This window comes from Pseudochaenichthys georgianus, chromosome 21 (assembly GCF_902827115.2).
Source record: "Pseudochaenichthys georgianus chromosome 21, fPseGeo1.2, whole genome shotgun sequence".
NCBI classification, from domain to species: domain Eukaryota; kingdom Metazoa; phylum Chordata; class Actinopteri; order Perciformes; family Channichthyidae; genus Pseudochaenichthys; species Pseudochaenichthys georgianus.
The window spans coordinates 37,312,806-37,333,233 of NC_047523.1; the positions used below are offsets into that span (position 1 = coordinate 37,312,806).

Here is a 20,428-nt window from a genome sequence, read left to right on the forward strand (position 1 = left end):
ATTTTTATATAATGACAAAGAAAGGGTTCAGTCTTTTCTTTTTTTCCTGTGTCATGTGGCAGCACTGTTCAATGTTTCTTGAAAACATTACCCACTGTAGTATGTGACGTGTGAATAAACTCCAACTCTGTATCAACAACACTGTTGTGTAACTTCAGTTAAATACTTGTATGTGTGTAGATTAGAAAGAGGTAAAATAAAGGATCTGCAGTATTTTATGGAGTATTAAAGGTCAGTTTTATACAAGTAGTGTGTATTTACCTGGCAGTCAGTAATGGCTACGCCTCTCTATTTGGACTGGTAGATCTCGGCAGACTGGCAACTTTAAAAGTAGCTCTCGGTTCAAAAAAGGTTGGGCACCCCTGTTGTAGGTCAATCTTTATAACTGTTTCCCATTAGTCTATGAATAAAAATGATGGCTTGTATATTAGTTATGTTTTGTTTTCAGTTTTCTTATCTATAACAACTTATTCTTACTTTCAGACTACACAACATTTGTATCTGGTCAAATTGTCACTGTCAGATTATGCAATTGTAGGGTGATCCAATTCTTGCTGTGACTCTTCTGAGAGACCTAATAGACTACAATTTGGCCCCCAACTAATCACAGCTTAGTGTGTTTCACTACCTACGTGATGTCATTAGGAATAAGGGACTAGAGACCAACTTTTGAGAACAATAATGTAAATATGAATGAATCAGTTTGTACAAAGAAGTGTGTATCCTGTTGGCAACACCCACATCATTATTTTGCCACTGTGTTCTTTTCTCCTATTGGTCAACATAAAGTAATACATGGAATATCACACTTGGGGGAAAAGGCGAAGAAAATACTAGTATTGTTCTCAGATTGTTGTGAAGCGTCAGATGTTGCTTCAGCTGTTGTCCACTAAAAAGTACCAGGTCCCTAAAAAATGAACAAAATCTCTCCATTCTGTGGGCTTCAATGGTAAGTTGCTGAGTAGGGTGTTCTCTGAGGGGGAGGAGTCACTAATTATTTACATTGAACAGGTATAAAAGACAAGGGTTAACCAGTTAGGATATCAGTTCACCAGCAACAGCACATCTACAGCCAACATGAGCAACACCAGCATGAACATGAGGGGCAAGGTACTTTTAGAAGTCTTTTTGTAATAATCAGAAATTATTGTTTGCAATATCAGTTTATACTTTGATAATTTATTCTAACCATTACAATTCCCTTCTTTCAGATCACCTTCTACGAGGAGAAGAACTTCCAGGGTCGTTCTTATGAGTGCATGAATGACTGCTCTGACATGACCTCCAACCTGAGCAGGTGCCAGTCCTGCAGGGTGGAGAGCGGCTGCTTCATGGTCTACGATCGTTCCAACTACATGGGAAACCAGTGCTTCATGAAGAGGGGCGAGTACTCCGACTACATGAGCATGATGGGAATGAGGGACTGCATCAAGTCTTGCCGTATGATCCCCATGGTGGGTATACAACTGTAACCGACGATTCTACTATGGGTGACCACCCCACAACTCTTTACATTAAATCATTCATTTATAATTTTTCTCCCCAAAGCAGCACAGAGGCCAGTTCAGGATGAAGATCTATGAGAAGGAGAACTTCGGTGGTCAGAGTCACGAGATGATGGAGGACTGTGACAACATCATGGACCATTACCGCATGAACGAGTGCCAGTCCTGCAACGTGATGGACGGTCACTGGCTGATGTACGAGCAGCCCCAGTTCAGAGGCAAGATGATGTACATGAGGCCCGGAGAGTACAGGAACTTCATGGACATGGGCATGAGCGGCCAGAGGTTCATGAGCATGAGGCGCATCACCGATTCCTGCAACTAAATGTTAACTCAATGTTCACTGAATGTATTGAATGCTATTGAATAAATAATTTCTGCAAAATGTAAGTTTTCTCAAGCTTGTTGTCCAACTTTTAAAATTACATATTTTTAAATATTACACCAAAAAATATGAGTCGTGAAAAAACATATATCTTTTAAAACAACTAAACACATTTTCATCATTGAGAGTTTGAAATCTGATGACAAAATGTGTTGTTAAATGTTACGGTTTAACCAAACATTCAGAGGCTTACAATTGATCTTGATAGAAGGATTAGTATTCTGGGTATATTAAATAAAAAATCATAAATAGTGGAAGCTAAAAATAAAAATATAAAACTAAATTACACTACTACATGTTCAAAGCAAGGTTAAATGTATATTTAGTGTTACATAATCCACTGTATACAAATTAGCACAACATACTTTAAAAATATCTAGCGTAAGGTTTAAATGCAGTCAGCCTGACTAACAGCTAACACTGAACAATTTCCACTGAAGGTAGCAAATGTAAGCTAATATTTTAGTTTTTGCCAGTAACTATGATTTCATACCCAAGTTATTACCTAAATGATTAATTGATCCCATTAGTTTGTTAAATTATGGATAAATAGACGACTAATTAAGCAGCTATTGTTCAGTATGTTGAATCTCGACTGAGGCTCATGAGGGTATCAAAGTTTGGAGGCAGTTGTCATACTCAACTGATTGAATGAACCTCTCATTAAGAATCATTGCAATTGAGGGCCAAAACATAAACCTATACAATTGTTTATTTATTAAGGATACTCTTGTTTTTATGTTAAAAGGTAAATTGTCGATATTATTTAAAATAAATGTCTGAAATTAACAGCTTTGCTTATTTAACTTGGGAATTATATAGGGTGTGGGGGGAGCATACCCACAATTACAGATCGACATTTACTGAAGTCAAAGTTTGGTGACATGTTATTGTTCTGACTGCCTATAATCCCAAAACATCAAGAGTAGGAAAGAAGGCCCCTTTGGACCGAAAGCCAAAACAATATGCCCGACAGCCCATTATCTCAAATACAAATGTTCATTGTTTTGAAGGCCCATTATTTGCAACATAGACACTCTCTCAGCAACAAACAGAAGCACATGGGTAATTATTGTAGGTCAATCTTTATAACTGTTTCCCATTAGTCTATGAATAAAAATGATGGCTTGTATATTAGTTCTGTTTTGTTTTCAGTTTTCTTATCTATAACAACTTATTCTTACTTTCAGACTACACAACATTTGTATCTGGTCAAATTGTCACTGTGTCAGATTATGCAATTGTAGGGTGATCCAATTCTTGCTGTGACTCTTCTGAGAGACCTAATAGACTACAAGTTGGCCCCGAACTAATCACAGCTTAGTGTGTTTCACTACCTACGTGATGTCATTAGGAATAAGGGACTAGAGACCAACTTTTGAGAACAATAATGTAAATATGAATGAATCAGTTTGTACAAAGAAGTGTGTATCCTGTTGGCAACACCCACATCATTATTTTTGCCTCTGTGTTCTTTTCTCCTATTGGTCAACATAAAGTAACACATGGAATATCATACTTGGGGGAAAAGGCAAAGAAAATACTAGTATTGTTCTCAGAATGTTGTGAAGCGTCAGATGTTGCTTCAGCTGTTGTCCACTAAAAAGTACCAGGTCTCTGAAAAATGAACAAAATCTCTCCATTCTGTGGGCTTCAATGGTAAATTGCTGAGTAGGGTGTTCTCTGAGGGGGAGGAGTCACTAATTATTTACGTTGAACAGGTATAAAAGACAAGGGTTAACCAGTTAGGATATCAGTTCACTAGCAACAGCACATCTACAGCCAACATGAGCAACACCAGCATGAACATGAGGGGCAAGGTACTTTTAGAAGTCTTTTTGTAATAATCAGAAATTACTGTTTGCAATATCACCATTTATACTTTGATAATTTATTCTAACCATTAAAATTCCCTTCTTTCAGATCACCTTCTACGAGGAGAAGAACTTCCAGGGTCGTTCTTATGAGTGCATGAATGACTGCTCTGACATGACCTCCAACCTGAGCAGGTGCCAGTCCTGCAGGGTGGAGAGCGGCTGCTTCATGGTCTACGATCGTTCCAACTACATGGGAAACCAGTGCTTCATGAAGAGGGGCGAGTACTCCGACTACATGAGCATGATGGGAATGAGGGACTGCATCAAGTCTTGCCGTATGATCCCCATGGTGGGTATAGAGTAGCAAGTTCCATTATACGATTCTACTATGGGTGACCACCCCACAACTCTTTACATTAAATCATTAATTTATAATTCTTCTCCGCAAAGCAGCACAGAGGCCAGTTCAGGATGAAGATCTATGAGAAGGAGAACTTCGGTGGTCAGAGTCACGAGATGATGGAGGACTGTGACAACATCATGGACCGTTACCGCATGAACGAGTGCCAGTCCTGCAACGTGATGGACGGTCACTGGCTGATGTACGAGCAGCCCCAGTTCAGAGGCAAGATGATGTACATGAGGCCCGGAGAGTACAGGAACTTCATGGACATGGGCATGAGCGGCCAGAGGTTCATGAGCATGAGGCGCATCACCGATTCCTGCAACTAAATGTTAACTCAATGTTCACTGAATGTATTGAATGCTATTGAATAAATAATTTCTGCAAAATGTAAGTTTTCTCAAGCTTGTTGTCCAACTTTTAGAATTACATATTTTTAAATATTACACCAAAAAATATGAGTCGTGAAAAAACATATTTTTCAAAACAACTAAACACATTTTCATCATTAAGAGTTTGAAATCTGATGACAAAATGTGTTGTTAAATGTTACGGTTTAACCAAACATTCAGAGGCTTACAATTGATCTTGATAGAAGGATTAGTATTCTGGGTATATTAAATAAAAAATCATAAATATTGGAAGCTAAAAATAAAAATCTAAATTACACTACTACATGTTCAAAGCAAGGTTAAATGTATATTTAGTGTTACATAATCCACTGTATACAAATTAGCACAAAATACTTTAAAAATATCTAGCGTAAGGTTTAAATGCAGTCAGCCTGACTAACAGCTAACACTGAACATTTCCACTGAAGGTAGCAAATGTAAGCTAATATTTTAGTTTTTGCCAGTAACTATGATTTCATACCCAAGTTATTACCTAAATGATTAATTGATCCCATTAGTTTGTTAAATTATGGATAAATAGAAGACTAATTAAGCAGCTATTGTTCAGTATGTTGAATCTCGACTGAGGCTCATGAGGGTATCAAAGTTTGGAGGCAGTTGTCATACTCAACTGATTGAATGAACCTCTCATTAAGAATCATTGCAATTGAGGGCCAAAACATAAACCTATACAATTGTTTATTTATTAAGGATACTCTTGTTTTTATGTTAAAAGGTAAATTGTCGATATTATTTAAAATAAATGTCTGAAATTAACAGCTTTGCTTATTTAACTTGGGAATTATATAGGGTGTGGGGGGAGCATACCCACAATTACAGATCGACATTTACTGAAGTCAAAGTTTGGTGACATGTTATTGTTCTGACTGCCTATAATCCCAAAACATCAAGAGTTGGAAAAAAGGCCCCTTTGGACCGAAAGCCAAAACAATATGCCCGACAGCCCATTATCTCAAATACAAATGTTCATTGTTTTGAAGGCCCATTATTTGCAACATAGACACTCTCTCAGCAACAAACAGAAGCACATGGGTAATTATTGTAGGTCAATCTTTATAACTGTTTCCCATTAGTCTATGAATAAAAATGATGGCTTGTATATTAGTTCTGTTTTGTTTTCAGTTTTCTTATCTATAACAACTTATTCTTACTTTCAGACTACACAACATTTGTATCTGGTCAAATTGTCACTGTCAGATTATGCAATTGTAGGGTGATCCAATTCTTGCTGTGACTCTTCTGAGAGACCTAATAGACTACAAGTTGGCCCCCAACTAATCACAGCTTAGTGTGTTTCACTACCTACGTGATATCATTAGGAATAAGGGACTAGAGACCAACTTTTGAGAACAATAATGTAAATATGAATGAATCAGTTTGTACAAAGAAGTGTGTATCCTGTTGGCAACACCCACATCATTATGTTGCCTCTGTGTTCTTTTCTCCTATTGGTCAACATAAAGTAACACATGGAACATCATACTTGGGGGAAAAGGCAAATAAAATACTAGTATTGTTCTCAGAATGTTGTGAAGCGTCAGATGTTGTTTCAGTTGGTGTCCACTAAAAAGTACCAGGTCCCTGAAAAATGAACAAAATCTCTCCATTCTGTGGGCTTCAATGGTAAGTTGCTGAGTAGGGTGTTCTCTGAGGGGGAGGAGTCACTAATTATTTACGTTAGTCAGGTATAAAAGACAAGGGTTAACCAGTTAGGATATCAGTTCACTAGCAACAGCACATCTACAGCCAACATGAGCAACACCGGCATGAACATGAGGGGCAAGGTACTTTTAGAAGTCTTTTTGTAATAATCAGAAATTACTGTTTGCAATATCACAGTTTATACTTTGATAATTTATTCTAACCATTAAAATTCCCTTCTTTCAGATCACCTTCTACGAGGAGAAGAACTTCCAGGGTCGTTCTTATGAGTGCATGAATGACTGCTCTGACATGACCTCCAACCTGAGCAGGTGCCAGTCCTGCAGGGTGGAGAGCGGCTGCTTCATGGTCTACGATCGTTCCAACTACATGGGAAACCAGTGCTTCATGAAGAGGGGCGAGTACTCCGACTACATGAGCATGATGGGAATGAGGGACTGCATCAAGTCTTGCCGTATGATCCCCATGGTGGGTATAGAGTAGCAAGTTCCATTATACGATTCTACTATGGGTGACCACCCCACAACTCTTTACATTAAATCATTAATTTATAATTCTTCACCCCAAAGCAGCACAGAGGCCAGTACAGGATGAAGATCTATGAGAAGGAGAACTTCGGTGGTCAGAGTCACGAGATGATGGAGGACTGTGACAACATCATGGACCGTTACCGCATGAACGAGTGCCAGTCCTGCAACGTGATGGACGGTCACTGGCTGATGTACGAGCAGCCCCAGTTCAGAGGCAAGATGATGTACATGAGGCCCGGAGAGTACAGGAACTTCATGGACATGGGCATGAGCGGCCAGAGGTTCATGAGCATGAGGCGCATCACCGATTCCTGCAACTAAATGTTCACTGAATGTATTGGATGCTATTGAATAAATAATTTCTGCAAAATGTAAGTTTTCTCAAGCTTGTTGTCCAACTTTTAAAATTACATATTTTTAAATATTACACCAAAAAATATGAGTCGTGAAAAAACATTTTTTTTTTTAAAACAACTAAACACATTTTCATCATTAAGAGTTTGAAATCTGATGACAAAATGTGTTGTTAAATGTTACGGTTAAACCAAACATTCAGAGGCTTACAATTGATCTTGATAGAAGGATTAGTATTCTGGGTATATTAAATAAAAAATCATAAATATTGGAAGCTAAAAATAAAAATATAAAACTAGATCACACTACTACATGTTCAAAGTAAGGTTAAATGCATATTTAGTTTTACATAATCCACTGTGTACAAATTACCACAAAATACTTTAAAAATATCTAGCGTAAGGTTTAAATGCAGTCAGCCTGACTAACAGCTAACACTGAACATTTCTACTGAAGGTAGCAAATGTATCATTTTTTTTAGTTTTTGCCAGTAACTACACTGAACAAAAATATAAACGCAACACTTTTGTTTTTGCTCCCATTTTTCCTGAGATGAACTCAAAGATCTAAAAAAAAATGTATATACACAAAATAACCATTTCTCTAAAATATTGTTCACAAATCTGAAAAAATCTGTGATAGTGAGCACTTCTCCTTTGTCAAGATAATCCATCCCACCTCACAGGTGTGGCATATCAAGATGCTGATTAGACAGCATGATTATTGCACAGGTGTGCATTAGGCTGGCCACAATAAAAGGCCACTCTGAAACGTGCATTTTTGCTTTATTCGGGGGGGTCTGGGGGGGTCCGAAAACCAGTCAGTATCTGGTGTGAGGGGTAGGGGTAGGGTTAGGGTTGGCCTGTGTTCGTCGTCCATAAAATACGCCTGCCCATACCATAACCCCCTCACCACCATGGGCCACTCGATTCACAACATTACCCTAACCCTACCCCTCACACCAGATACTGACTGGTTTTCGGACCCCCCTCAGACCCCTTCAATAAAGCAAAAATGTACGTTTCAGAGTGGCCTTTTATTGTGGCCAAGGCACACCTGTGCAATAATCATGCTGTCTAATCAGCATCTTGATATGCCACACCTGTGAGGTGGGATGGATTATCTCTGCAAAGGAGAAGTGCTCACTATCACAGATTTTTTCAGATTTGTGAACAATATTTGAGAGAAATGGTTATTTTGTGTATATAGAAAATGTTTTAGATCTTTGAGTTCATCTCATGAAAAATGGGAGCAAAAACAAAAGTGTTGCGTTTATATTTTTGTTCAGTGTATGATTTCATACCCAAGTTATTACCTAAATGATTAATTGATCATTAGTTTGTTAAATTATGGATAAATAGAAGACTAATCAAGCAGCTATTGTTCAGTATATTGAATCTCGACAGAGGCTCATGAGGGTATCAAAGTTTGGAGGCAGTTGTCATACTCAACTGATTGAATGAACCTCTCATTAAGAATCATTGCAATTGAGGGCCAAAACATAAACCTATACAATTGTTTATTTATTAAGGATACTCTTGTTGTTATGTTAAAAGGTAAATTGTTGATATTATTTAAAATAAATGTCTGAAATTAACAGCTTTGCTTATTTAACGTGGGAATTATATAGGGTGTGGGGGGAGCATACCCACAATTACAGATCGACATTTACTGAAGTCAAAGTTTGGTGACATGTTATTGTTCTGACTGCCTATAATCCCAAAACATCAAGAGTTTGAAAAATGGCCCCTTTGGACCAAAAGCCAAAACAATATGCCCGACAGCCCATTATCTCAAATACAAATGTTCATTGTTTTGAAGGCCCATTATTTGCAACATAGACACTCTCAGCAAAAAACAAAAGCACATGGGTAATTATTTTTAGGTCAATTTTTATAACTGTTTCCCATTAGTCTATGAATAAAAATGATGGCTTGTATATTAGTTCTGTTTTATTTTCAGTTTTCTTATCTATAACAACTTATTTTTACTTTCAGACTACACAACATTTGTATCTGGTCAAATTGTCATTGTGTCAGATTATGTAATTGTAGGGTGATCCAATTCTTGCTGTGACTCTTCTGAGAGACCTAATAGACTACAATTTGGCCCCAAACTAATCACAGTTTAGTGTGTTTCACTACCTACGTGATGTAATTAGGAATAAGGGACTAGAGACCAACTTTTGAGAACAATAATGTAAATATGAATGAATCAGTTTGTACAAAGAAGTGTGTATCCTGTTGGCAACACCCATATCATGATGTTGCCTCTGTGTTATTTTCTCCTATTGGTCAACATAAAGTAACACATGGAATATCATACTTGGGGGAAATGGTGAAGAAAATACTCGTATTGTTCTCAGAATGTTGTGAAGCGTCAGATGTTGCTTCAGCTGTTGTCCACTAAAAAGTACCAGGTCCCTGAAAAATGAACAAAATCTCTCCATTCTGTTGGCTTCAATGGTAAGTTGCTGAGTAGGGTGTTCTCTGAGGGGGAGGAGTCACTAATTATTTACGTTGAACAGGTATAAAAGACAAGGGTTAACCAGTTAGGATATCAGTTCACTAGCAACAGCACATCTACAGCCAACATGAGCAACAGCGGCATGAACATGAGGGGCAAGGTACTTTTAGAAGTCTTTTTGTAATAATCAGAAATTACTGTTTGCAATACCACCATTTATACTTTGATAATTTATTCTAACCAATAAAATTCCCTTCTTTCAGATCACCTTCTACGAGGAGAAGAACTTCCAGGGTCGTTCTTATGAGTGCATGAATGACTGCTCTGACATGACCTCCAACCTGAGCAGGTGCCAGTCCTGCAGGGTGGAGAGCGGCTGCTTCATGGTCTACGACCGCAACAACTACATGGGAAACCAGTGCTTCATGAAGAGGGGCGAGTACTCCGACTACATGAGCATGATGGGAATGAGGGACTGCATCAAGTCTTGCCGTATGATTCCCATGGTGGGTATATATATATATATATTTATATGTATAGTAAGTCTTTATATTTTAAACGCACACTTTATCTTTAATTTTATTAGCACCACGTCACTATTATTTATTTATATGTACAATTTTAGCAAGTTTTTATTTTGTCCTGTTCCTGTAAGCCAGTACAACGAAATTTCGTTTTAATAGTACACTCTGTGTCTTGTTGAAATGACAATAAAGTACTGTATGTCTATGTCTATAAAGTAGCATGTTCCATTATACGATTCTAGTATGGGTGACCACCCCACAACTCTTTACATTAAATCATAATTCTTCTCCGCAAAGCAGCACAGAGGCCAGTTCAGGATGAAGATCTATGAGAAGGAGAACTTCGGTGGTCAGAGTCACGAGATGATGGAGGACTGTGACAACATCATGGACCATTACCGCATGAACGAATGCCAGTCCTGCAACGTGATGGACGGTCACTGGCTGATGTACGAGCAGCCCCAGTACAGAGGAAAGATGATGTACATGAGGCCCGGAGAGTACAAGAGCTTCAGGGACATGGGCATGAGCAACCAGAAGTTCATGAGCATGAGGCGTATCATGGATTCCTACTACTAAATGTTCACTCAATGTTCACTGAAGGTATCAAATTCCACTAAATAAATAATTTCTGCAATACTTTAACTTTTTTGTCAAGCTCATTGTCAAACCTTCAAAAAGACATATTATGCTATATCAAAAATACATATGGTTTTATAAAGTTATATTTATTAGTTTTTTTTTCACAAAGCAAGCAGATTTCTTCAGTCATATGTTCATCCTTCAATGTTTTAAATCTGATGAGAAATTGGCTCTACATTTTTTCTACAGCCAAAGTCTCATTATTCTTGAAACAGGAATTAATTTCCTGGGTATTGAAATATTTGTTAACCCACAATGAATAATCATATGTTTAGCAATGAAATTGAAACTATACTTTTCGTTAGGGAATAATTTGCTTAGGTATTCAACCTTCGACCTAGTTCATCGTGTTCTCTCTTTACGGTCTCCTTTCCCATGGCATCGGTCTACGGTCTTGGGTATTGCTGCTATCTCTCTTACGGAGTAGCAGCTTGGGCGCATTGTTGTTGCCAGTCTATGACAGAGCACAAGCCGCCATGAGGTAGTTTACTGGTCAGGGACGTAGTTCCCCGGCGCACATTCTTTTCTATGGACGAGAGCTCTAGTTAGATTCAGGGTCCATAATTGTTTAGTCTCACTGATAAAGAATGTTGATTATTACACTCCAAACTAGTTAAAGCATCGAGCAACGGGGGCGGTGGTGGCGAAGTCGATAGGGACTTGGCTTGGTAACTGGAAGGTCACCAGTTCAAGTCCCGGCAAGACCAAGTGCTACCGAGGTGTCCCTGAGCAAGGCACCGTTCCCTACACTGCTCCCCGGGTGCCGTTCAAAATGGCAGCACACTGCTCCTAACACTAGGATGGGTCAAATGCAGAGAAACAATTTCCCCACGGGGATTAATAAAGTATATCAAAAAAAGCTGCAGAAGAATTCTTCAGAATTGGTTTGGCAACCGCTGTGTCACCTTGTGACACACCACCCGTCTTGTCAATTCTCCGGCCGTAACTCCAAATAAACCGTCAGTGTTTGCCATCAAAGCTTCCGCTCTCCTCGCGTCTCTCTGAGTCCTGTTTCCAATTGCTTCAGAAGTTTCCAGCACACTTTCTACTTTTAAAGCAAGGTGAATTTTTTTTTGGAGTGTAACTTATTTCACCTTCTACACAGGAAACATCTTAATTAGGATACGGAAAGTAACCATATAAATGGCAGCCACTTAGGTAATGTTTGCTCATGTTTGTGCAACGAAGCAAAACTTTAAACATCAACTATTACTCTAAATGTGCCTTCTTTTACTTCTATTTGCCAGTTTATACAGCTATCACTAGCAAGACTCTTTTTGTAAAACACATTGAATGACAGAGAAAATGTTCTCCTTTTGCATAAAGCACAAGTGAAAGATTACAATGCAGTGACCTGAAACTGTTTAGGTCAGTTCACTTAAATTCTTGTTAAATTTAAGATGAGTTCATCAATTATGGTGCAGTGTTTTCTTCTACACTTAAGGATTGTTCATTTGCTCCAACAATATCTATTTTGCATGGCTACTTTGCAGAGGTGTGGACTCGAGACACCAATTTGATGACTTTGGACTCGATTTGACAAAATCACAAAACACTTGCGACTCGACTTGGACTTGAACACCAATGACTCGGGACTTGACTTGGACTTGAGCCTTCTGACTTGAGATGACTTGATACTTTAATTCAGGGGTCTCAACACGTCGATCGCGAGATGCCGCTAGAAGAGCAGACTCCCGTCGGGGAGAGCAGAATCTTCAGCCGCTGCAACTCTTGCTGTGAAATGAATCCATGCAGGCAGGGGCGGGTCTTTATTTTGCTGAGCCACCATGCGGCCAATCACTATGCGGGGACACCCTAGGATCATACCATTATGTGAAGGAAGGGTGGGGGACAGACACTCCAAAGACAGCAGGTGTAGTGGTACAGGCCAGCTACAGAGCGACAGGGAGACGGGGAGCCGGATTTAAATGCAAGCGCATTGGAAAAAGTCAAGAAATTTGCGAAAACCGAAAAAAGAAGCAGCATATGGCTGCATTTCAATGATATTTTTTTTTTGGTAACCACTCAGGATTTATTGTCAGAGGTGGGAGAAGTTCAGATCTTGTACTTGAGTAAAAGTACTAGAGTGTAGGAATACTCGGTTACAATCAAAAGTCCTGCATTCAAAATATTACAAGTAAAAGTAGAAAAGTATTATCAAAATATAGTTAAAGTACCACCTGCAGAGTGATGTAGATTCGGGTGTTTTTTCCCCAGACCGCCTCACTGCACATCAGAGGTCGCGTTAACCGAATATTTTCCATATATGACGGATTTTTTTTAACAATGACGGACAAAATCTTAGACAGATTAGAACAAACTCAGAACAGTGCCAAAGTTTCCCCGCAGCGAGGCTCCGGTGTTATGCCGTGTTATGCATGCCCTCCAAAAAGGAAATCATACCGTTTCCAAACCTAACTGTGCCGAACAAATCATTGAAATGTCTGAGTTTTGGCTTTACGTTGTGCACGCTCCCGCGAGGTGCAGCAGCCATGCATAACACGGCGCATGTGAACTGCCCCCCCTCCCCGTTGACAGTTCACGAGCATGCTCCCCCACCCCTCAGAGTTGTGTAAAGGCTGGCGGGTAATTCTGGATTTTGACGGAAGTTTTACGATCCTGTCCGTCAAAATGACGGGCAGCGAAAAAGTCTAGCGCGACCTCTGCTGCACATTATCCCTTGCATAAAGATAGATTGTGGGTCCCTTATAACATGTTGTACACAGTGGAAATAAACATTCTGGTCATCTTAACATACATTAAACTCCTTCTAAATCAAACCGTCACGGTAGCCTTACCTTACTGATCCCTCTTAAAATAGAAGAAAAACACGTTACTTTACCAGCAGAGAGAAAATGGATTATTAAATTATTAATGTGACTAATAAAGAGCAGTTTGATTATTAAGTATTATTCTGTTGATAGATGTCATTACATTTGTTGAAAAGCACATAAGGACTTGTTTGAGACTCGTTTTGTCAAAGTTTAGGACTTGGACTTGACTTGAACTTGCCCATCCTGACTTGAGACTTGAGCGCAAAGACTTGAGACTTGACTCGGACTTGAGCGCAAAGACTTGAGACTTGACTCGGACTTGAGCGCAAAGACTTGAGACTTGACTCGGACTTGAGCGCAAAGACTTGAGACTTGACTCGGACTTGCAAAACAATGACTTGGTCCCACCTCTGCTACTTTGTACAAATGTTGTCTGAGAGGCTCATGTTGGTCAAAGTATTTAGTAAAATATTTTCATCCAATAAAGTGTGTCTACCTATACCAGTGCTTCTCAAAGTGTGGTCTGTGAGCGCCCCCTAGTGGTCCGTAAATATATTGGTAACATTTCACATTTGAAATAAATTAATTTAAGTTTTTCGCACTCGCGGGAATATCTCCGCAATGGAGCGAGGTTAAGTTTCACTTGCCACTTGTTTGTACAATTTTCAGGCGATTTGTAATCTGTTCTAGAAAAACGATGTGTTTTTTGATATTTGTGGAGTTAGGTGGTCCGCGAGTGTTTTTTGTATTGGTTAAGTGGTCCTTGTTATGAAAAAGTTTGAGAAACACTGACCTATACCTATATTAGTATATACTGTAGTTAATGATCTGTTGATTTATTTTAAATTATTAATCTGTATCTTCAAAGTTACAGTTATCAATGAAGACCAGTTAAAAGTAAACATTTACCTCTGAATTGTAGTGAAGTAGAAGTATAAAGTAGAAATACTCAAGTTCAAGTAGGGCTGTAGCGATACACTAATCTCACGATACGATACACGATATTCAGCCAACGATACGATATATATCACGATATTCAGCCAACGATACGATTCGATATAATTCGATACACTTCTATTATTTTCTGAAAGATTTTAAAGGGACAGTGTGATTTTGGTGACATCTTGTGAGTGTTCCATTGACTTGGATTGGATGGCATAAAGTACCATAAACATACTGTCAGTTTAAATGCTGTTTTATACTGAAAAACCAGAAGTTCTTGTGCACAACCAGTCGTTAAGCTTTTTTTCTGAAAATCCTTCATCTCCGGTTAGCATTTAGCATGTGGCTAATATACCATTTACTATAGAGGTGAATTTAGTCGCGATATGACACGGAGTGTTGCACACCGAAACCTACTGATTTCAACACTACAACTTTAGACGTCGAGATATTATTATTGCTGAATATTAATTGAAGGTACAGTTTATTTGAATACGTTTGTTTACAGACGTGGGTAGCATGAGACAACATTCGGAACTACCGGAAATGATACCAGCCGTGAGGTATTTTTGGAGTATTGATTACAGCGTTTAAAATGTATTAAAATAAAAGTCATGAAAGAGATAAGGAGGAGAAAAGGCGTGTTTAGTTATATATTTAATGTACAATGTCTGAATCCTCTGTAATGCGCAACAACGACCATTGGAGACGTGGAGGGCCGGCCCCCAGCAGCGCCAACCGGCCCACAGGGAGGAGCCAGCAGAGGATATTTAACAGCTGGAAAGGTGGAGCTCGCTCTCTTCCCTTCGCTCACCGGAGCCAGAACACAGCTGTTTTTCTGACTGAACCATCTTCTGCTTGTAACATTACCGCGCTTTTTTATTAATTAAAGTATACATTTGAACCTTCTCAGAGACTCAATTAGTCTCCTTTTTAAAGCTTCTCTCCTGGACGCGAGGATAACGAACAAAGTTATCAGACTTAATGTATCGATACCCGCGGCTGAAATATCGATACTTTCTCGGAAAACTAAATATCGATATATATCGCAGGATCGATTAAATTGCACAGCCCTAAGTTCAAGTACCTCATATTGTATTAAGCAATGTATTTAATATGATTTACTTACTCAGTGTTTCCCCTACCATTGTCTTGGAGGGGCGCTGCGCCCCGCCAACGGAGCCCCGCGCGCCCCCTGAAATTCAAGGTGTTTTTAAAAAAAAAACATGCAGTAAACCTAGGGGAAACACTGTTACTTATTGTCCATCAATGCAATTCAACATGTACTGCTGTCTGCAGTCACAGTTGACTTACACTCTAGAGTCAGGTGCAGATTAAACAGAATTAGGGTTTAGGGAGTGGTGCAAGAACAAGTCCTAAAACCCAAAAATGTGTTAGCATTTTACAACTTTCACAAAGACCTTTGTCTCAAAGTCAGTGTTTCCTTTAACAGGTCTTTTGTTAGACGCCTGAATTAACACAAGCCAAAGAGATTAAACGTTTTGTTCTAGAAAATAAAATACGGCAGTAATTACCCCACTGGTGAATGTCCAAAGCTTCATAAGTGTCATAATTGTGTGTTTGCCACAGAGATTATTTTTTCTGCATTATCCAAAAATCCAATGTGGAAATGTCATTGTTTTTATCAAGGTACCCTTTGTGAGGCTTACTTCCAGGTCGGCCAACGAAAAATCTTCATCACTGCACCACTCTATAAAAGATGGTCACTTTGTCAAATAAGGTGACAAATACGGCAGAAATTACCCCACTGGTGAATGTCCAAAGCTTCTTGGTGTCATAAAACGGCAATTGCTAGCATGTGAATTAATAAAACACTAAACGTCATAATCCCAACAACAGTTGGCCTATTGTTAAGAAGTGGTAATACAGAGCCATTAAATCATAATATAGTTTGTTTATAGCACAATCGTTTTTTTACTTCTGCCGCTTTAAAAATCATGAAGTGGTGTTGATGTGTGGATATTATCCTACTGAATAAAACATGTTAACTATCTTAATGGTGTGTTTGCCACAGAGATAATTTCCTGCAATATTAAAAAAAACAAATGGGGTATTGCTTTTTGTCAAGGGACCCCTTGCGATGCCCACTTCCAGGTCGGCCAACGAAAAATCTTCATCCCTGCATCACTCTGTAAATATGGTCACTTTGTCAAATAAGGTGATTTTATTCCTAAATTATTACTTTGACTCGGCAAAGAGACATGAAATACTAATCATTTACCCTTTACCAGTCATAGCTTGCCATCTTACTAAACCTACATTATGTCTTCATGACTGATGTGCAGTGTTGTGCTAGTTACTGAAAACCAGTAACTAGTTACCATTACTAGTTACTTCATTTCAAAAGTAACTCAGTTACTTTACTGATTACTTACACCAAAAAGTAATGCGTTACTGTGAAAAGTAACGTTTTAGTTACTTAAAAAAGGGCTCCCATTATATTAATGCCCTTATAGCCTTCATTTCAGTACTGTTATTGCATTGGAGAATAATACAATCTGTTGATCAACTTGACATGCATTATATGCAATCTGGATAGCATCGATATTAGCTGGCTTTACATATTTGTATATTCTTTCTCCAGGTAGTTTCATATGCTGTGTGCCGCCCGGACATGCTATCATGCTAACTAGCTCCCTGAAAGCGGGTGACTCCACTGTAGAAATAGCCTGCATGTGTTCTACAACATACCGTGCAATGGCTTTATCGACTTTTCCCTGGCTAGCAGTCCCTTGGTTAAAATCCAGCCGCTGTTGCTTAGGTGCAGGTGGAGGTGGAGTGGCGTCGGCTGAGTCTCTGTGGTCTTAGCTACTAGCTTCGTCCCAGCATGTTGTTTTTGCAGATGTTTTAAGAGATTTGAATGACTGGTTTGGGCAGTAGATAGGCTCTTTGACCCGCCAGGACACAACTTACATTTAACTAAAACGTTCTTTTCTTTGTGCTCGACAAAAGTGAAATAGTGAGAATATCTCCAGGTGGAGAAACTAGACTTGAGCTCCGCCGCCGCCATGATAGTCTTGTTAGTAAACAACACAAACACGCCCACAGCCCGTCTCCGCATGTGACACAGGAAGTATGTAAGTACATGTACTCAAGTACTGTACTTAAGTACAGTTCTCATCTCTGTTCACCTGGCTGTTGACTATATAAAAAAACTAACGCAGTAACGGAGTAACGCACCATGTAGTAACGGTAACTGAGTTACTGAATTTAAAAAGTAATGCGTTATACTAGTTACTGCCAAAAATAACGGCGTTACAGTAACGCGTTAGTCCCAACACTGCTGATGTGTCAGGGACCTTCTTCAAGGAACATTTATGTGGACAATTTGGTCCAAGGTAATGTGTACAAATGCTGGCCATTTTGTTTTCCAAAAAGCTCTAAAAGTAAGAAGAAAAGGGAAAACAATTACAGTCACCTATTGAAAATGACATAATGCAACACCAGCAAAACATTTCTTCTGGACCATTTTTTAATTGCTGGGCATCTATTCGTCAACACCACAAATCATAGAATTTATCATACTCAGCGAGTAAAATTAAGAAAGAACTAGACTTTTTGTCAGTGTGAGGTGTCACAGTTGTAGTCAGTTGTCATCCTTTACAAGGTATGCAGTCCGTGAAAAATGGACATGACCTCTGTATTCTGTTGGCTTCAATACTAAGTTGCTGAGTAGGGGGGTTCTCTGAGGGGGAGGGGTCACTGATTCTATTCGTTGAACAGATATAAAAGCAAAATGTTTCCAGGGAGTCAGTACGTTCAGCAACAGCACATCTACAGCCAACATGAGCAACACCGACATGAACATGAGGGGAAAGGTACTTTAAAAACATTTTGTAATAGGCACAACATTTAATTTGACAATATGGGATTACCCAATTTAATTGTGATTTAATTTATAACAATTAACTTCTTTCAGATCATCTTCTACGAGGATAAATATATTTTAATTTGCCTTGTATATGTAATTTTGACTTTTAATTTTCTTTCAGATCATCTTCTACGAGGAGAAGAACTTCCAGGGTCGTTCTTATGAGTGCATGAATGACTGCTCTGACATGTCCTCCTCCCTAAGCAGGAGCCAGTCCTGCAGGGTGGAGAGCGGCTGCTTCATGGTGTACGACCGTAACAACTACATGGGAAACCAGTACTTCATGAAGAGGGGCGAGTACTCCGACTACATGAGCATGATGGGAATGAAGGACAGCATCAAGTCTTGCCGTATGATCCCCATGGTGGGTATTAAGCAGCATATGTCGTACTTTGACACGTATTTAAATGAAAACCTTGACATATATTGATATTAAGACATGCCTTCGTTTTTATTCTCTCCAAAAACAGCACAGAGGACAGTTCAGGATGAAGATTTACGAGAGGGAGAACTTCGGTGGTCAGAGTCACGAGATGATGGACGACTGTGAGAACATCCAGGAGCGTTACCACATGTCCGACTGCCAGTCCTGCAACGTGATGGACGGTCACTGGCTGATGTACGAGCAGCCCAACTTCAGAGGCAAGATGATGTACATGAGGCCTGGAGATTATAGAAGCTTCAGAGAGATGGGCATGAGCGGCATGAAGTTCATGAGCATGAAGCGCATCACCGATTCCTGCTACTAAATGTTCACTGAATCTAACAATTGCCATTAAATAAATAATTTCTGCACTAATTTAACATTCTGTCAATCTTATTGCCCAATACCAGGGGTGCCCAACCTTTTTTGAACCGAGAGCTACTTTGAAAGTTGCCAGTCTGCCGAGATCTACCAGTCCAAATAGAGAGGCATAGCCATTACTGACAGCCTACTACCAGGAAAATACACACTTCTACTTGTATACAACTGACCTATGTACGATTAATACTTCATAAAATACTGCAGATCCTTTATCTTACCTCTTTCTAATCTACACACATACAAGTATTTAACTGAAGTGACACAACAGTGTTGTTGATACAGAGTTGGAGTTTATTCACACGTCACATATTACAGTGGGTAATGTTTTTAAGAAACATTGCTGCCACATATGACACAGGAAAAAAAGAAAAGACACTGAACCCTTTCTTTGCCATTATATACAAATAGTGTTGCTACAAAAGTATAAATTAGGCTTACCAAGACAACTCAGATCTGAAGCTACACAGGAATCTGCTGCCAAAGTGCACTAAAAGAGACAAAATTAATAGAATCAAATCCTTTTTTGTTGCATTTTAGTAGAGTATAAAAAGAAATTCCTTTAAAATAGGATGCCAGCAACACTAGTTTCTTAACCTGAATTGATAATAGACTATAATCAATTTAAGTTTGCATTCTTATACCATTTTGTACAATAATTATAATGAATAAGTTCAAACAAACTAAAACTTACAGCTGATTAATAACGGTATCTAACTTGAGTTTTATTTTATCAAAAACCTGTTGAAATGCCAGTTATTTTTACTGTTCCCCCAAAAGCGCGTCGGCAGCCTCCAGGAATGCTTCTTTCACAACTTCGCCGTCTTTGAAAGACTTCATGTGTTTCGAAAGAACGTGACTGATACGATAAGATGCTATGGTAGCAGCCTTGCTCTTGTTGTTGGGCCTGGTGAAAATGGACTGCTGTGCATTTAGCTGTCCTTTCAGGCCCCTCCCCTTTTGGGAGCGTAGGGCAGAATTAGGAGGGAATTCCGTCTCGTAGCGTTTGTGCACTGTTTTGAAATGCCGCTCCTAAATTACCCTTCTTCGATAAAGCCACGCTCGCAGATGAGACAGATGGACTTTGAATTGGAATAGATACAAAAATAATCATCCTCCCACTCGGAGTGAAAATGATATATTTTGGGATTTTTTGCTTCTGCCATAATTGCGGTCTTGTTTGTGCGGACTGTCACTCCTGTTGACATGGACAACATCAGCGAACTATGCCCATTGCCAACAAGCCACGCCCCGACACATGGGGTCACGCCGGCCAATCACAAAGCTTTGATGCGTTCAAGTGCATTATTCTGGCAC

The 20,428-nt window shown here is 39.1% G+C and overlaps 5 protein-coding genes across 5 annotated transcripts; all 5 read left to right on the forward strand.

Annotated features, from left to right (window-relative positions):
• Positions 1-1,068: 1,068 nt before the first annotated feature.
• LOC117466817 (gamma-crystallin M2-like) lies at positions 1,069-1,830 on the forward strand. Its single transcript, XM_034110288.1, has 3 exons — positions 1,069-1,110; positions 1,212-1,454; positions 1,552-1,830. Exons 1-3 carry the CDS (start codon positions 1,078-1,080, stop codon positions 1,828-1,830), a joined length of 555 nt encoding a protein of 184 aa, XP_033966179.1. The 5' UTR covers positions 1,069-1,077.
• A 1,838-nt stretch (positions 1,831-3,668) lies between these two features.
• LOC117466809 (gamma-crystallin M2-like) lies at positions 3,669-4,439 on the forward strand. Its single transcript, XM_034110273.1, has 3 exons — positions 3,669-3,710; positions 3,814-4,056; positions 4,161-4,439. The coding sequence occupies exons 1-3, from the start codon at positions 3,678-3,680 to the stop codon at positions 4,437-4,439; spliced, it is 555 nt and encodes a 184-aa protein (XP_033966164.1). The 5' UTR covers positions 3,669-3,677.
• Positions 4,440-6,265: 1,826 nt separating this feature from the next.
• LOC117466796 (gamma-crystallin M2-like) lies at positions 6,266-7,036 on the forward strand. The gene is made up of 3 exons (XM_034110250.2): positions 6,266-6,307; positions 6,411-6,653; positions 6,758-7,036. Exons 1-3 carry the CDS (start codon positions 6,275-6,277, stop codon positions 7,034-7,036), a joined length of 555 nt encoding a protein of 184 aa, XP_033966141.1. The 5' UTR covers positions 6,266-6,274.
• A 2,617-nt stretch (positions 7,037-9,653) lies between these two features.
• LOC117466826 (gamma-crystallin M3-like) lies at positions 9,654-10,638 on the forward strand. Its single transcript, XM_034110301.1, has 3 exons — positions 9,654-9,695; positions 9,799-10,041; positions 10,360-10,638. Exons 1-3 carry the CDS (start codon positions 9,663-9,665, stop codon positions 10,636-10,638), a joined length of 555 nt encoding a protein of 184 aa, XP_033966192.1. The 5' UTR covers positions 9,654-9,662.
• Positions 10,639-18,223: 7,585 nt separating this feature from the next.
• LOC117466827 (gamma-crystallin M3-like) lies at positions 18,224-19,058 on the forward strand. The gene is made up of 3 exons (XM_034110302.2): positions 18,224-18,256; positions 18,431-18,673; positions 18,780-19,058. The coding sequence occupies exons 1-3, from the start codon at positions 18,224-18,226 to the stop codon at positions 19,056-19,058; spliced, it is 555 nt and encodes a 184-aa protein (XP_033966193.1).
• Positions 19,059-20,428: the final 1,370 nt, after the last annotated feature.

What these genes read in the sequence shown, in the direction of transcription:
- LOC117466817 (XM_034110288.1), top strand. Translation starts at nt 1,078, where the DNA reads ATGAGCAACACCAGCATGAACATGAGGGGCAAG. An exon ending in GCATGAACATGAGGGGCAAG is followed by an intron (nt 1,111 to 1,211) that starts GTACTTTTAGAA and finishes CCCTTCTTTCAG; the next exon opens with ATCACCTTCTACGAGGAGAA. An exon ending in CTTGCCGTATGATCCCCATG is followed by an intron (nt 1,455 to 1,551) that starts GTGGGTATACAA and finishes TCCCCAAAGCAG; the next exon opens with CACAGAGGCCAGTTCAGGAT.
- LOC117466809 (XM_034110273.1), top strand. Translation starts at nt 3,678, where the DNA reads ATGAGCAACACCAGCATGAACATGAGGGGCAAG. An exon ending in GCATGAACATGAGGGGCAAG is followed by an intron (nt 3,711 to 3,813) that starts GTACTTTTAGAA and finishes CCCTTCTTTCAG; the next exon opens with ATCACCTTCTACGAGGAGAA. An exon ending in CTTGCCGTATGATCCCCATG is followed by an intron (nt 4,057 to 4,160) that starts GTGGGTATAGAG and finishes TCCGCAAAGCAG; the next exon opens with CACAGAGGCCAGTTCAGGAT.
- LOC117466796 (XM_034110250.2), top strand. Translation starts at nt 6,275, where the DNA reads ATGAGCAACACCGGCATGAACATGAGGGGCAAG. An exon ending in GCATGAACATGAGGGGCAAG is followed by an intron (nt 6,308 to 6,410) that starts GTACTTTTAGAA and finishes CCCTTCTTTCAG; the next exon opens with ATCACCTTCTACGAGGAGAA. An exon ending in CTTGCCGTATGATCCCCATG is followed by an intron (nt 6,654 to 6,757) that starts GTGGGTATAGAG and finishes ACCCCAAAGCAG; the next exon opens with CACAGAGGCCAGTACAGGAT.
- LOC117466826 (XM_034110301.1), top strand. Translation starts at nt 9,663, where the DNA reads ATGAGCAACAGCGGCATGAACATGAGGGGCAAG. An exon ending in GCATGAACATGAGGGGCAAG is followed by an intron (nt 9,696 to 9,798) that starts GTACTTTTAGAA and finishes CCCTTCTTTCAG; the next exon opens with ATCACCTTCTACGAGGAGAA. An exon ending in CTTGCCGTATGATTCCCATG is followed by an intron (nt 10,042 to 10,359) that starts GTGGGTATATAT and finishes TCCGCAAAGCAG; the next exon opens with CACAGAGGCCAGTTCAGGAT.
- LOC117466827 (XM_034110302.2), top strand. Translation starts at nt 18,224, where the DNA reads ATGAGCAACACCGACATGAACATGAGGGGAAAG. An exon ending in ACATGAACATGAGGGGAAAG is followed by an intron (nt 18,257 to 18,430) that starts GTACTTTAAAAA and finishes ATTTTCTTTCAG; the next exon opens with ATCATCTTCTACGAGGAGAA. An exon ending in CTTGCCGTATGATCCCCATG is followed by an intron (nt 18,674 to 18,779) that starts GTGGGTATTAAG and finishes CTCCAAAAACAG; the next exon opens with CACAGAGGACAGTTCAGGAT.